The sequence below is a fragment of the Ochlerotatus camptorhynchus genome, unplaced genomic scaffold (assembly GCF_037179485.1).
Source record: "Ochlerotatus camptorhynchus isolate MF236.1 unplaced genomic scaffold, CSIRO-AGI_Acam_v1.1 ptg000330l, whole genome shotgun sequence".
In the NCBI taxonomy this organism is placed as follows: Eukaryota; Metazoa; Arthropoda; class Insecta; order Diptera; family Culicidae; genus Ochlerotatus; species Ochlerotatus camptorhynchus.
Genome location: NW_027040818.1, coordinates 16,395,830 through 16,410,860, shown reverse-complemented (window position 1 = coordinate 16,410,860; position 15,031 = coordinate 16,395,830). Strand labels below are relative to the sequence as shown.

At 39.1% G+C, this 15,031-nt stretch overlaps 2 protein-coding genes across 5 annotated transcripts in view; one reads left to right on the top strand and one right to left on the bottom strand.

Annotated features, from left to right (window-relative positions):
* Positions 1-236: 236 nt before the first annotated feature.
* The window catches only part of Csgalnact (Chondroitin sulfate N-acetylgalactosaminyltransferase), a 288,310-nt gene continuing 273,515 nt past the window's right edge, over positions 237-15,031 (bottom strand). For both annotated transcript variants that reach the window (XM_065230454.1, XM_065230455.1), the window contains 3 exons: positions 1,705-2,973; positions 1,477-1,625; positions 237-1,415 (listed from right to left, as the gene is read on the bottom strand). In XM_065230454.1, coding sequence (XP_065086526.1) covers positions 825-1,415; positions 1,477-1,625; positions 1,705-2,893 — 1,929 coding nt within the window. In that variant the 5' untranslated portion in view covers positions 2,894-2,973 and the 3' untranslated portion in view covers positions 237-824. The remainder of the gene's footprint in view (positions 1,416-1,476; positions 1,626-1,704; positions 2,974-15,031) is intronic.
* Positions 11,539-15,031, top strand: part of Syb (Vesicle-associated membrane protein synaptobrevin) — an 80,601-nt gene continuing 77,108 nt past the window's right edge. For 2 of the 3 annotated variants that reach the window (XM_065230603.1, XM_065230604.1), the window contains exon 1: positions 11,539-11,709. The gene's annotated coding sequence lies outside the window, so the exon portion shown is untranslated. The remainder of the gene's footprint in view (positions 11,710-15,031) is intronic. The other variant, XM_065230605.1, reaches the window with a different exon arrangement.

The window sequence follows — 15,031 nt, the reverse complement described above, 5'->3', positions numbered from 1 at the left end:
TTAGAAACCAATCTCAATGATAACAAATATTCATTCACTCGAATACTCTTCTTTTTGGCAATGGAACTAATGACAACGACGACGATGGCTCGCTTCAGGTCTCTTGGAAAATGAGTAACTTTTTATGATAAACAAATTACAAACTAGATAACGCGTACGTGATACAAATTATACCGACCCTAATTATTCACCTTGCCGGGCGATCTAAACAAGTCAACCATGTGTATTTTTTATACTTTTCGAATCGCTCTATTTACTATGCACGATCGTTTCCGGACCATTCCGGTTATCATCTGCGCTTGCGTTCCGGCGACAATCGCAATATTGTCCGCGATATGCGTGACACCCGTCACCAATCACATCACGTCACAATATGGTGGAGAGGTGTCATCAGAGAAAAATGATTTAATAGCCTTCTGACAGTTGCTTGTTTGCTCACTGACCGTAAACTGTTTGCTTTCCGTTAAATTTAGGGAAAGCTTGAGCAATGGTATATTTTGATTTGTTTCTTTCTATGTTTGATCTAAAATGTCTTCATTTCAAATTGCAATCTATTGGCTAGGAAGGGGGAAAATTGTTATCCTACTTGGTTTATTTACAGGTTGTATTTGTAGACTAAAACCTAACCTCAACGGAATGACAACTGTCCAATAAAATCTCATGGGCCTTCTGGAGCAATCTTTTTACAAACACCAGGAATTTAATTCTCAAAACCTACGCGACTGCTGCCTACATACCTAACCTCAACTATTGGTCCTATATCAAAAGGATCTTACCTAGAATTCTATCCGCCAGATGCTTTCCTGATGTTGTATCATGAAGGATCATGTGTTCTTCTTATTGTGATCTGTCGTTGTAAGCTTCTTGTCCGAGTCCTTGCTCGTCTTATTGCCTCCATTGCTGGTGTTACCATTTTTACTAACCTTGTGACCCACCTTACTCGAGTTTTCATGCTTCAGTCCACTCAAAATCTTCCCCTCGTTCGCTACGATATCATCTCGGAATGCCAGGAAGCCCAACTGTGCATGGGAGGCTTCGTTCAACGCCCTGGACCGAATGCAAGCTCGGTACTGATCTACGGAGAGCTTCTGCCCCGCAGTCACCCCTGTACAAACCTTGGGATGCCAAATGTGGAAAATGCCCGGGTCCGTTGCCCGAATCACCTTGATGTGCGATCGCACATATTTCCGGTACAGCATGACGTCCTCGCCGCCCCACCCGATGATTTCCTCGTCGAAACCGCGCACCTTGAGGAAATCGGACCGATACTGGCAGGTCATGCCGTATCCAAAGTCCCGCCAGAAGCCGGAGTCCTTCGAGATGAGCAACTGATCCGTCTCGGGAGGCACTTCCTTGCCTTGCAGCGTGTACACCACGTGCGGATTGTACAAGCTGAACACCACCGGGTAGTAGACCTGTCGCAAATCGGAACTCGTCAAAATCTAAATCGCTTGAACAACTGTCCAAATGGCTCACCTTTCTGTTGGGTTTGGTGTTCCAGCGGCATCTATCTAAGAATTTAGCACTAAATACTATATCTACATCACACATGAACAGCAGCACGTCCTTGTCCTTATCTACATTGCTGCTCCAGACTTTTTCAGCACCAACTCGCAGGGCTTTCGCTGTCAAGTAAACGTAAACAAAGCAAAAGCAATCCCATCAACATTTTTGTCATTATGAAAAGGCTAACAATCGACTTACCCCTCGAGAACGTCTCGTTCAACGCCAACAGTTTCAGGTTGGACGAATTCCCTCCGGAGTTTTTCATGCCGATCACGCGGCTCATGATCGACCTTGCCTCCGACAAGCCGTCTTCTCCAAAGTACACCACCGTTAGGTGCACCCTCTTGTCGTGCTTCAGCGCTATCTTCACGTACTTGTCCATGAAGCTCTGAAACGTTGACGTCCTTCCGGACAGAGGCAGTATGATATGGATCAGTTCCTTCTCCTGCTGCTTTGGGAACGCTTCCATCTGAATCGTCTGCAGCGGAGCAAATGGTCTCATCACGAGCAGCTTGGTCGTTCCATGAATGCCATGAGTGTCGTGATGTTGCCCACTGGACGACACACTTTTGTTAACCTCCTTCGTGCGGAAGTACAACTCATACTGAGTTCCCGTGGTCGGCTCATTGCGATAGATACCTTCGGTGAAGTCATCCAACGTGTACTTCATCATATTCGAGGTTATGTTCCGGTTCAACGTCTCGATCGCTTTGTTCAACGCCCCCAGGATATCTCTTCGCTTGTACCCGATCGGTTTTTCAACTACCCGTTTGCCCAATCCCAGCTCGATGGGGTAAACCCGGCTGAACGTAAAGTGGTTGAACGGAATCAGTTCGTATTCATTGTTCAACGGAAGCCCGTGGAGTATCTCCGCAGATCCGACCTGCCGCCGTATGAAAATCGAACAGTCGTGAATGGTTGGCGTTTGGGGAGAATTCTGCGCTACTCCACCGCTGCTACTGATGCTCCCGTTCGGGAGCAGTTCACCGGTCGAAACCTGTTGAACATTCTTCAGCTGCAAGATCTGCAACTTGAGTGCCTTGATCTCGGCCGTTAGCTTCGCTACCTCCTTGAGGTTTTCCTCTTCGCGCTGTTGCAACATCTGCATATACCCATTCTGCTGTTCATCATTCGTGTAACGATTCGCCGAAGATAGCGCAGCGGAGGACTCCCGGATCCCAGAGCTGGGACCAGCACCGTACTCTTCATCGCCAGCCGGGCCGACGAGGGCCTGTGGAGCACCGCGTTCACCGGTGGCAAGACCGTGTTCGGTGGCGATCAGGCCACCGAGACCGCACCGGGTTAGGGCCAGCAGCGACACCAGCGTAACCGAGGAGATCAGCAGAAGAAGCCGTGCCAGCAGCTTGGAGCCTGCCATGCGAACCATGCTTTTCCGAGCGGTGCTGCGGGGTTCATCGAGTAGGAAAGATCAGCAAGGTGGAGCCATGCGAAAGGTGCCGATCGGTGCTGGAAAGAAGAAGAGTTAGAGGGAGGGAGGTTAGAATAGTAGAATAGGCTAGAATGATTGGGAGATGTCGCACTGAACCAATTTGACATATTCCTGTTATGTGGAAATCTAATAAATTTGTGCTATAAGATAATCCATTGAAAATGATATGATTGAAAATGTGTCAGGTAAATTCTATATGAATATCTGATACATTTACAATGCTGATAATTTGGTAACTTTTATGTGATCGTCATATGATAAATCATATATATATATATATCAGTCAAATTATAATAATTAACTGAAATGGATTTGAAACCCATAAGCAAAAGCTTTACGTTTCACCACAATATAATATATGTGTCATAAATCAATCGAAGTAAAGTTTATGTGAAAATCACATGAAATTTACTTCTTCTTTTGACACATATATTTAATCGATTTCTAAAAATAAATCGAAAAATAAACATCAGGCAGTGGGAGCTTTCACAGTTGTGTATTTTTTTTATTGTAGCTGATTTGGGATTCGATCAAGAACTGTTGAGGTGTGATGCTTTCGGTTTCTGCGCTCGATTCCACTGGGCCACGGCTGACTTCAAGATTGAGCTCGTTCAATTAGCATGAAGTAAGAACAGCTCTCCCGACATGGAATGTAGTGCAACTTTATGCTCGTTTTGCTAGAGTGAAGACAAATAGCACTGACAAGTTTATGTTCCGTTTCGGTGGTGTCGTTTGTTCAAATCTTTCTTAATGCGCCTGTGTGCAATAAAACAACGACTAAATTATATGAGTTGATGGAACTGGTTCATGAAGTTCGAGTACTAGGGCTGGAATCTGAATTAGCTGTGTAGAAGGCTTACAATTAGAATCACAGCAAAGTAAATATTGCAGTAGAATCATTTTTTTTTTCAATCTCAATACATTCTTTTCCGGAACCCCTTATCTTATGAAACAATAACAAACAAAGATTGTTGTTAGCAATATTTACAATATCAACAATATCAACTAATCATTTTAATGAGTGTACGATAACATTGTTGAAAATTGTTTCAATAATTTATGAAGAGCAATCATGTAAGATGTATTTTATTTTGAGCGATATTCATCCCAGAAAAACATGCCAAAACAAATGTTTGCTGTTGGATTTCTTAAAAGGCAAATCTATATGACTATATAATGATTGGGATAAATCTGTTTACAATCTTTAAACCTCAAAAATCCAATAGTTTCTACATGTCTGTTTACACGCGACATATCAACAAACGTCAAAAATCGTTAAAAGCAACTTCAATAAAATATACATGATTATCTTATAAGATATATCTTTTAGTGAGCAATATTCATCATGAAAACAGGTATATTGTACTGAATTATCTAATAATGCAAACTTATATGATTTTCCATTACTTTCTAGATGTCTGTTCCCACATATATCAACATGACATATCAACAATTTTTCACCATGAAATATATCAGACAATATTCCTATACTTTTTACCTATCGCTAACCACGTTCGAAGCCAAGTTCGAAGCAAAGTATTATCAAGTACAAAGTATGTGAAATTACGATAGAAATCATTCCATATCGCAGTCATAGTTTTAAAGTGATAATACAATGGAATCTATCAATCATCACATAGAATGAATAAATCTGCTGACATTGCTATGTTATAAGATGGATCCAGTAAACGGTACATGTCGATTTGTTTCAGTGCGTGCACATTGACTTCTACACTGAACGAAAACATCCGCAATACTTCGACTGATTATTGTATTGCTCGAGCCCTTTAACAATATGCATTCGAACTTCGGATGATTTTCTTATGGTTGAATTCGTCGTCAGATGATGAACATTAGAGTGATGCAAAATTTGAAATTTTCGCTCCACAATACTTAAACGATTCCAAATCGGATCCTGACTAACCTCTCAAAATTTGAACTCATTGGGTGAGAAACTGAGATGGCACAAACCATTTGAAGTTTGTATGGGACTTACTATGATAAAACCAAGATTTTTGTTCATGTCTATCTAATAATTCACCATATCGGTCTGCTTCAAAAACTTTCAACTGTACTTGTAGGAAATTTTCCCAGCTACAACTTTGCTCAAGACCACGTTTTGATTAAATGCAAGGATCGAAAGTTATCAATGGTTCAATGCGCTGATGTCTTCTGATCATGCTCAATCAACTGCTCAGCAGGCAACATTGGTGTTTCTGGGGCGTTGAATAGGACACAAAAATCAAGACTACTATGTCACACTGCAAAATACAGTGTTGCCTACAGAGCAGCTGCTTGATCATGTCATAAGTTTACCAATCTCTTAAATAATTAATAACTTTTTCCTGTCTCGTTTTACATAGAAACGATCTTCAGCAAAGTTGTAGCTGAGAAAATTTTCTATAAGAATGGCTATCGAACTGTTTCGCAGCTCAATATGGAAAAAGACTAGAAGACAATGATTTGCGTTATGGGGCTGAACCAATATCATATGTATTTCCATTTAGTATGACAGTCATTCTGCAGAGAGCATTACGCATTTCAACTGAAGGCCCTATCCCTTATCATAACAATTTTCATCCTGTTTTCTTGAGGAAAATCATCTCAGGCATAACATTTGATAACGGCACAAAAGCATTTGTAAACAAACTTTCTAAGGCCCTTTACACGCGAACCAAAGTACGCCCACGCAAACCAATACCTCTTACGGAAAGGTGATAGTTGCCCCTATCCGATGATGTTGTTGGTTTGCGTGGGCATACTTTGGTTTGCGTGTAAAGGGCCTTAGAAAGTTTGTTTACAAATGCTTTTGTGCCGTTATCAAATCAGTGCTAACATTTGAAAACGGCACAAAACCCATTTGTAAACAAATGGTTTGTGGGCCCTTTACACAACAGCACAACAGCAACATCGGGTAGGGGAAATTTTCCCCTTCCTGACGATGCTGTTGGTTTGCGTGGGCGTTCTTCGGGTAGCGAGTAAAGGGCCCACAAACCATTTGTTTACAAATGGTTTTTGCGCCGTTTTCAAATGTTAGCACTGAAATGTTATGCCTGATCTGATTGCAAAACAACCGTCATCCGTTGCAGGTAGCATTCGAAAAAGCGATTTCGATAATTTGTTTTGAATGGTCTGAGGTTTCATTCGATCAGAGGATGATGTTTGTGTACAGTGTATTACGAAGAGCTCGACGAAGAGAGAGTTAGCTCTATGCTAATACCATAGATGTAACTCTAAGACCAGAAGGTCCCGAAGAAACGTGCTCAACTTTTTGGCTCAGCTCTTGTACTCTCTTGGGTCCCAAGCTAATCGATTCACCCCTCGAAACATAGGAAAAACCAATAACCCCTCATTTTATCTGTCAAACTTTCATAGCTATTCAAAACATACACAGGAATAAAAAACTACCCAAAATTTAGGTTAAAAGAACCCAAAAAAAAGTACATCCGTTAAAGTATCCCGTTGGGTAAAAATCAAATGACGCGTTGATTCATTTTTACCCAACGGATAAGTAATGTGTAGATTACCTAAAGTTAGGTAGAAAAAAACTTGTAAACTTTTTGTCAGGGTGCGGGAGTAATAAATTTTATATATTGTATCATTATTTCAATTAAATGTTTGATTATCACAATATATTTTCATAATTTGACTTATTATTAACAGCAACGTAATTTTTTCAGACAAATTCACCATTTAATTTAGTTTATAAATCATAACCGCAAAATCGACTTCAATTTACTCAACGCTGAGTAACTTTGAAGTTGTCGTTGAGTAAAAATAACCCAAAGATGGGTAAAAAAATCCTTGTCGATTTGGCTTCAGTGACGCCATTTCTAATTTGCATTTCGTACGAAAACCAATGTCCGCGTTGTTCTACACTTTCGAATGTAAATTTTCTTTAGTTAAATGTGTCTTTAATTCACGGATTCAGTGCGCGAGTTGCGAGAAATCAGTTAGGATCTGAATAATTGGAGCCTGGCTAGCAACCCGCTACAATTACGACTTTTCCGTATTTGGATTCTGTGCTCGGAAGGAATTCCTTTCAATTAAAGCGTGAACTTTTATTTCTCATAAACTTTGATAACTTAATTAATGTATTTGCTTTTAGGTTTTCATCCCGCCATTCCAGCATCGATTACAAGCGAGTTTGCTGGCAAATTCTTTGGGTCGTGTATGTACTGACATCGGTGGATAACAGGATCCGAAGCAGTCATCGTTAATCGACGTGTTGCTACGTTTGTGTTTTGAATAAAACAATAAAAGATCGTTTCCTGGCACGGTTTTATTACCATTTACATATCACACTATCCTATTATTAATTATCTTTTCCCTCATCAAAAGTTCCACCAACCCTAATAAAAAATAACCATAAACGAACGACAACCCAAATCATTGAACTATTCCATAAATGGTTTGGATGATACCCAGAACACGTCGTTAAGCAAATTAACCATACAATTTTTATTAGGGAAAGCAGTTCTGCCTGTTGAGTAATTTTAACCCAATGGTAGGTTATTTTCTGGCGTTAAAATTTACCCATTGGGTCATATTGGGCTATTTACCCAAAATTGGATATTTTAGTGTTTACCCAAAAATACCTTCTTGCACGGAAGTTCGAAGTTGAGTGAAAAGAACTCAAATTTGGGTAGTTTTCTATTTCCGTGTACATAGTTTAGTACTAGAATGGGGTCCGTTAATTGACATACTTGGGACCGATAGACTAGTCCAGTGTGAGCCAATAAAAAATCGTTAGTTTCCACCGGTTGGTAGTTACGTCAATTGGTCCCCAGCAAACGATTAACGTACCGCATTCTAGTCGAAATTCTAGTGCTACACTATGTTTGTTCTGATTCTCTATGAACGTTTGACAGATAAAATGGATTTTCCTATGTTTCGATTAGCTTGGGACCGAAGAGAGAACCAGAGCTGAGCCAAAAAGATGAGCACGTTTCTTTGGGTTATTTTGTTCTTGTGGAGCTGCGGCACGATTGAATCGGTTTTTCTAAACGCTACTTGAAAACATCCCAAAAATGGGTAAAGTCTACCTAGTTCAGTCAAAACTGAACCTACCCAAATGGGTAAACATGCATTTACCCAAATCTGGGTAAACGTACTTATGACAGAAACTGGGTAACGGTTACTCAGATGCTGAAATTTGATATCTGGGTAAACTTAACACATTTAAAAGAAATTTGTTGATTTGACAGCTGTAGCAGCTCTGTCAAACATAATCTTACCCTATAGGGTTTATTGATATTGCTTCAGCGAACAATTGCTTCGAACAAACCTCGATCACACACTTTCGGGAACTGTTTGTTAGAGTTTATCACCGACTAGTTACTTCTTAAAACTGATGTTTGACTCACTGTGCAAAACTCGCCTTGCCACAAGCTCAAAGTGCACCATTCTGAAGTTAGGAAAAATTGATATCAGAATAATTTACCCAGAATCTGGGTGGATTCCACTCATCGGAGCAGAACCAGTTTACTCCTTTTTTGACAACTTCATACCCAGTGTGATCTACTTGTTTGAGTGTGATCCACCCAGTCACTGAGTAGCTTCTAAATAGCGTGTACTGTTAATGATTGTCGGAAAAATATTTAACTATGGAATACGGCAGTGCAATTTCCAAATAAGGATATCATTACAATTGCTAACCTTCATTGAGATTTGCTTTTAAAAAGGTTCACACCACACCAAACATTTGGCATCGAGAATAGCGACACAGAATATCTGAATAACCTAGAATTATAAGAAAGTTTAAAGTTAAGAAACTAACAACACCGACAAACCGACATGAACGACCATAGAAAAAACAATAAAATTTCTGACCAAAGCACACCACTGATATCTGGCTCCGTGTTCGCGGGAAATATTTAGCTAAGCTATGAACCCGCATTCTAAAGTTATGAATTGGTTCGTGTTTGATATATTTTGAGCGGTAAACATTTCACTGGTAGTACGACAATCTCCCTTTTATACATGCGCCATTTTGAACTTTGTAAAATTTCAATAAGAACCATTTACCCAGAATCTGGATAGATTCTACTCATCAGAACAAAATTAGTTTACCCGGATTTTGACAAATCTTTACTTTATAGAAGACTGGGTGCCATCTACCCAGTTACTGAGTAGATTCAAAATAGCGTATAAACATTCAGAAGTCATATACAAAAATAATCTGAAAATTAAACGCGATGCATGCCTCCCTGCAGCAATCATATTTATTAATTTTGAACTTTTTATATTAAGTGGATCACCAGATGTGGGCCCGGGAAAATGTTAAGTTGTAAAGTAAATTGCACAGGGTGGCCAGCAAACCGGGAATACCGGGAAATATCCGGGAATTTGAAAAGTAACCGGGAAAACCGGGAAAGACCCGGGAATTCGGCAAGAGAACCGGGAAAAATAAACTTACCACACCAAAGGAACAATTTTTTACACCAGAATTTCAGAATAAACCATTACAACAGAGTGATCATTTACCAAATAAATGTCTTGCTCTATTAAGTGCATAATTTTCTTCAGTTTGTCGTCTTATTTTTTTTTTAAATTTAATCACTCAGCTTTATTGCAAATTAATCTTTGTCGTTTCAATTTCAGATGTAAAGTACATGGGCCTTAAAAGAAAATGTTGAAGATGCTGGGCTTTGGAAACAAGAATTTTCAAAAACCGAAATTGAATTATTCTTTTCCGGAGTCATAATTTTTCGTTGTTCAAAATTCTCATGACATGAATTCCAGAATTAACTTCAAACTCTGCTCTGAATTATCATGGAATTCTTCTGAAATAAACCAGAAAACACTCCTCGTAATAATTACTGTTGAATTCTTTTTGGAATTTCCTTGCAACCCCTTTTAAGAATTTAATTAGAATCCTTCTTAGAATTTCCTTGAACCTATTCGGTGACTTCGATTCCTTTGAAAATCGTTTCAAAAATTTCTTTTAACTCTTTTCAAAACAGCAGAAATCTTTCGAAATTTTATTAAGAAACCCCTTGGAGTATTTAATAAGGGGCCTCCCTTAGCTCAGTCGGTAAAGGCGCAGCTACAAAGCAAGACCATGCTGGAGGTGGCTGGGTTCAATTCCCGGTCCGGTCTAGGAATTTTTCGGGTTGGAAAATTTCTCGACTTCCCTGGGCATAGAAGTATGATTGGACTTGCCACACAATTAGACTAATGCAAAAATGGTACAGGCATCGAAAGCTCTCAATTAATAACTGTGGAAGTGCATCTAGAACACTAAGTTGAGAGCACGCAATAAGCTAATATGCGATATGCAATAAGCTTGAAATGCGAAGAAGAAGAAGAATAAGATGGAGTATTTTAAAGAATTAACTTCTAATTATCAGCATTCAGCGTAGGCTAGTTCATCTCCGTCCCATACAAATCTCTTCAGAATCACGTAGGAATTTTCCTTAAAGTTTTGCTTTTCACAACTCCTTTTGAAATCCTCTAAAACTACTTTAAAATTTTATTTAGAACGTGCATTTTTTCCACAAAAATCCCTTCAAATTCATCAAACAATTTTTAAGAACTTCATGTCAGAATAATTCTGGAATTCTGCTCAGAACTTCTCCTTCGAAAACTGTGTGGGAATCCTTCTCAATATTTGTTTGAAATCAACACTTTGAATTCTTTTAAATTTTATTGAAAATTCCAGGGTTTGTCCGCTAGATTCTATAGATTGCTTCGTAATTTTTTTTATCACCCTTAAAATGTTTCCAAGTCTCAGAGCGTGACAATTATGACTCCACGTCTCAAAAGTATGATTTTTTTTTTCAAATAGGTGAACTAGAAAAAAATTTAAATCTCACATTTTATTTATTTTTTCTCCAAATCTTGCATCAGAAAGATTGTTATTAATAACAAATTTTGAAGAAAAGTTCTAGTTTCAGACTACACAAATTTCAAAGCCCCAGAATCTTGGGAACCTTCTTAACTCACTTTTTTTTATCCTTTCAGTAAACTCCTTTCAGCACGTTTTTAAAAATGCGTTCAATTTCGTTTTTTTTTTTTGTAAAATATTAACAACCGGGAAATTTGTAAGATTTGAACCAGGAAAACCGGGAAAAAACCGGGAATTTCAAAATGAAAATTCACTGGCCACCCTGAAAGTAAATTGCATGGAAAAAGGATTCTGTCAATCGTGCCCTTAAGGTTCAATTTACTTTGATGCAATTTTTTTCGACGCATTATTTTAGATTGCAAAAAGCTCGCGTCATTTTGTGTAAAATATCAAAAGGAATCGAATAGTGCGAGCTTTTTGCAATCTGAAATAATGCGTCGGAAAAAAACTGCTGTTGAAAATTTTCAAAACGCATCAAAGTAAATTGAACCTTAATATAATTAATTAATTCAATCATCGTTCTACAAAAATCGTTTTAAAAAAACCACATGTTCGCTCCACCTGTTGCATACCCAACGGGCATTTCGCAGAATATTGATGCTCATTGGACAGCGCAGGCGCAAAATGCGCAGGTCCCTCATCCCTCACCGTACCGATTACCAACCGGTTCAAGCTGGCATCGCACTTTGACGACTTTGACAGCTATCTGAGCAAACACAAAACCTCCCGTGTCGCAGCAGCACAGCAAGGAAAAAAGGGTGTAGTAAGTGGAAGCAGCAGCAAATCCGAGTTTTTCTCCCGTGTGTGTTCCGGTGAAAATCGCATTTCCAGGCCTGAATTTCCCGTCCAGTGGATACGAAACCAGTGCTACCATACTGTATTTAGCTGCCCGGCTGCCGTTGCGGTAAGTTTTGGGTGAATTTCGTGTGATTTTGGCCAATATTTACCCCGAGAAACGAGCTCACCTCACGCCGATTGAGTCACGGAATTTTTCTTTTCGCCAGAGCAATGTTTTTACGTGTCAAAAAATCCCGTTCGATTTGCTCGTATCGTCGTTTATCTTCCGCGGATCTTGGTATGTGCATCGTTTACTACCTTTTGTGTATGTGCGAGGAAAACGTAGAATTTTATTGTGGTGTTCTTTTCCCAACCGCCTGGCCCCCTTGCATTGATTGTGAGAATCGTGTTGGGTCCGGAGGTTTGCAACAGGTTGATATGGCCTTCATCGGAATGCGTTAATATTGTGAAGCTATTTGCCATAATGTTTACCTACCTTGTTCCTGCTTCATTTGAAGTCAGAAATTTGAAACCGCCGATAGGGGAAGAATGAGTTCATTGCAAGAATGAGTCACCACCACATCAAACAAGATGGGTCGTCGTCTATCAGTGATTTCGCCGTAACTTAAATCGCAATGTTAAGTTGCGTTTTGCTTTGCGGGGTTGGAATGGCGAGAGAGTAGCATTTAGGCAATAATTTGTAGCTGCTGCGGCTGGTAGCAATGCTAATCGTATCTAATTATCAGGGTTTGAGCTTTTGTTAGCCACTTCTTTCTTGTAGGCATAAGACGGCTATCATTGTTGCATGTGTACTTCCGGACCAGTTTGAGTGTGGCAAGTCAGGGCAAAGTGAAATGTTTCTTCACTTTTGCTTCTGGGTCTGGTGGTGGGCCGTAATCGGTTCTCCATTATAGGTAGAGCAGAAACATATGGAGTTGGTTTCACCCCTAAGCAGCGGGAAGTTTCCTTCGCCCAAGGGCAAGTTCAACCAATTGGAACATTAAAGTAGATGAACTGCTAGGAAGACCAACAATTGAAATAGGCGGAACAACCAAACGTAAACAATGGCTTTAAACGCAAATTTCTCGAGAATCAAAACACACCCACGCACAAACTAACAATGCCAGTCGATAGAGGAAGTTTGCGCTATCAGATGCTAGTGTTAGATTGGTTGGATGTGTTTGTTGTTTACGTTTCTTCGTTCCGCTTATTTCAATTGTTGATCTAGCGCTATGCAGTCAAGTGATCTGCTTCACCAGTTCGCATTTTCAGGGTCACAAATCTCAACATCCAGAAGCCGTGTGAATTTAAAAATTAAATTGCTGCTTGCTTAACACTGAGAAACATTTAATTCAACTATGTACGTGTTATAAGTATTATTAATACGTACATTATAAGGTCACCTGAGGAAGGAACATCAATGTTGTGCAACAAAAAGTTTAAGTAAAAACTTCTGTGAATCATGTAGATAGGGGAGGTGGGGGTAAATTGGGTTGGTACTTGCTTCGTCGAAAAAAAAAAACAACGTCAAATATCACTACTTTGATAATGCACCTCTTTAGGTAGTGATTTTCTAAAACTATGAGATTATGCAAAAATAAAGAAAAGAGTGGTGCCATTCTAAAAACGTGCTCTGATATAATTTTTACAATGTCGGGCTTAGAAAATTTACGAAAACTATATAACCACTGCACATTTTCAAAAATACAGGTCTTCAGGCAATACATTCACGTCTTGCATATGAGGATCATTCATGCAAAAGAATAATTGAGTTCATGGAAATATTTTGCATATTTGTTAAAGCCATAATAAACCAGCAAAGATCAATTCTAGATAGAGCTGGAATTATGGCGTAACAGCTTTTGTAAACAATGACTGCTTTCGATGATTTCTAGAACGTTAAGGCTCGCACACGCAAATCAACAATACCATCTGGTAGAAGAAGACTTCCCCTACCTGACGGTTGTGTTGGTTTGCGTGAGCGTGCTTTGAGTTTCTAGAAATCATCGATAGAAGTCATTGTTTACAAAGGCTGTTTCGCCCTAATTCCAGCACTATCTAGAATTCTAGACCAACAATCGAAATAGGCGGAGCAACCAAACCGTAAACAATGACTTTAAACGCAAATTCCTCGAGAATCAAAGCACATCCAAGCAATCTAACACCGTCATCTGATAGAGCAAACTTCCTTTATCGAATGGCATTGTTAGTTTGCGTGGGAGTGTTTTGATTCTCGAGAATTTTGTGTTTAAAGCCATTGTTTACGTTTGGCTGTTCCGCCTATTTCAATTGTTGGTCTAGAATTCATAAATAGGGTTCGGATATTATTTTTGATTGCAAAAAAAATCGGTTGAATTTGAAAAGCACACGATCAATAAAGGCGTTTGAATTTCTTTATTTATGTGTACACGAAATGCTCAATACTCTCTAATATAATCTAATAAGAATAAGAAATCCTTTGAATAATATTTCTATGGGAAATGTTCGTTTGGTTCAGATGTTGACAGTTAATTTGACTTAAGGCAGACGTGCGACAAAATTAAAAAAAAAATTAAAATTCTCTCCCTCGGTCTGAGAATTTCTAGTCAAAACCATCAATCAAATCACGTAACTTTAACTAAAAATATGGTACACTTCATTCAAAAAAGGTGTTTGGCGAATGCCCATTTATAAACCATGTATGCAGCTGTCAGAAAATGGGGGCATATTGACATCATAACATGGGTGAAAAAAAATACAATTTTTTTTTATTAATGAGGCTTTCAGCTTTAGGTTGGTTCGTCTCTAACTCAGTGGCGTTGCCATATTTTTTTTTTATATCTTTATTAGAAGACTTTCAGCCGTTGGCTGGCTCGTCTCCGCCGTTGCCATATAGGTGAAGCTAGTAGACCCTATGTATTTTTAAAACCGATTTGAATATAGTTGTGACTCTAAATTGCAATTTCAAAGTCGTGGTGAGGTTACGAGATGCCACTGCTCTGACTAAAAAATAGCCATTTTAAGAATCAGTTCTCGCTTGCATAATGGCAGGCAGGGTGTCGACTACCCTGAAAGTCAGGTAATATCACAGGGTGTCTACTAACTGGAAAAACCTGGAAAACCGGGAATTTACAGGGAATTTTTCTTTTTCTGGAAAAACCTGGAATATTCAGGGAATTTTCCAATTATCACTTCATTCGTAATTCAAAAGAAGTTTTTCGTTCAGTTTGTCGAAACGTTTCTTAAGGGCACTGAACTTGACAAGCATCTGACAGCTAAGACAACGTGTGCGAACGAGACAAGTTCATTCAGAGAGTCTTGTCACGCTCGCTCTTCGCTGATTTGTATGTGGAGGATCAAAATCGTCGTAAAAAGGAAACAGTCGAAGAAGAGAGACTGCCCTAATAAACAAATACCATAAACGAACTGTATCCCGGATGGGTAAACTATCCCACAAATGGTTTGGATGA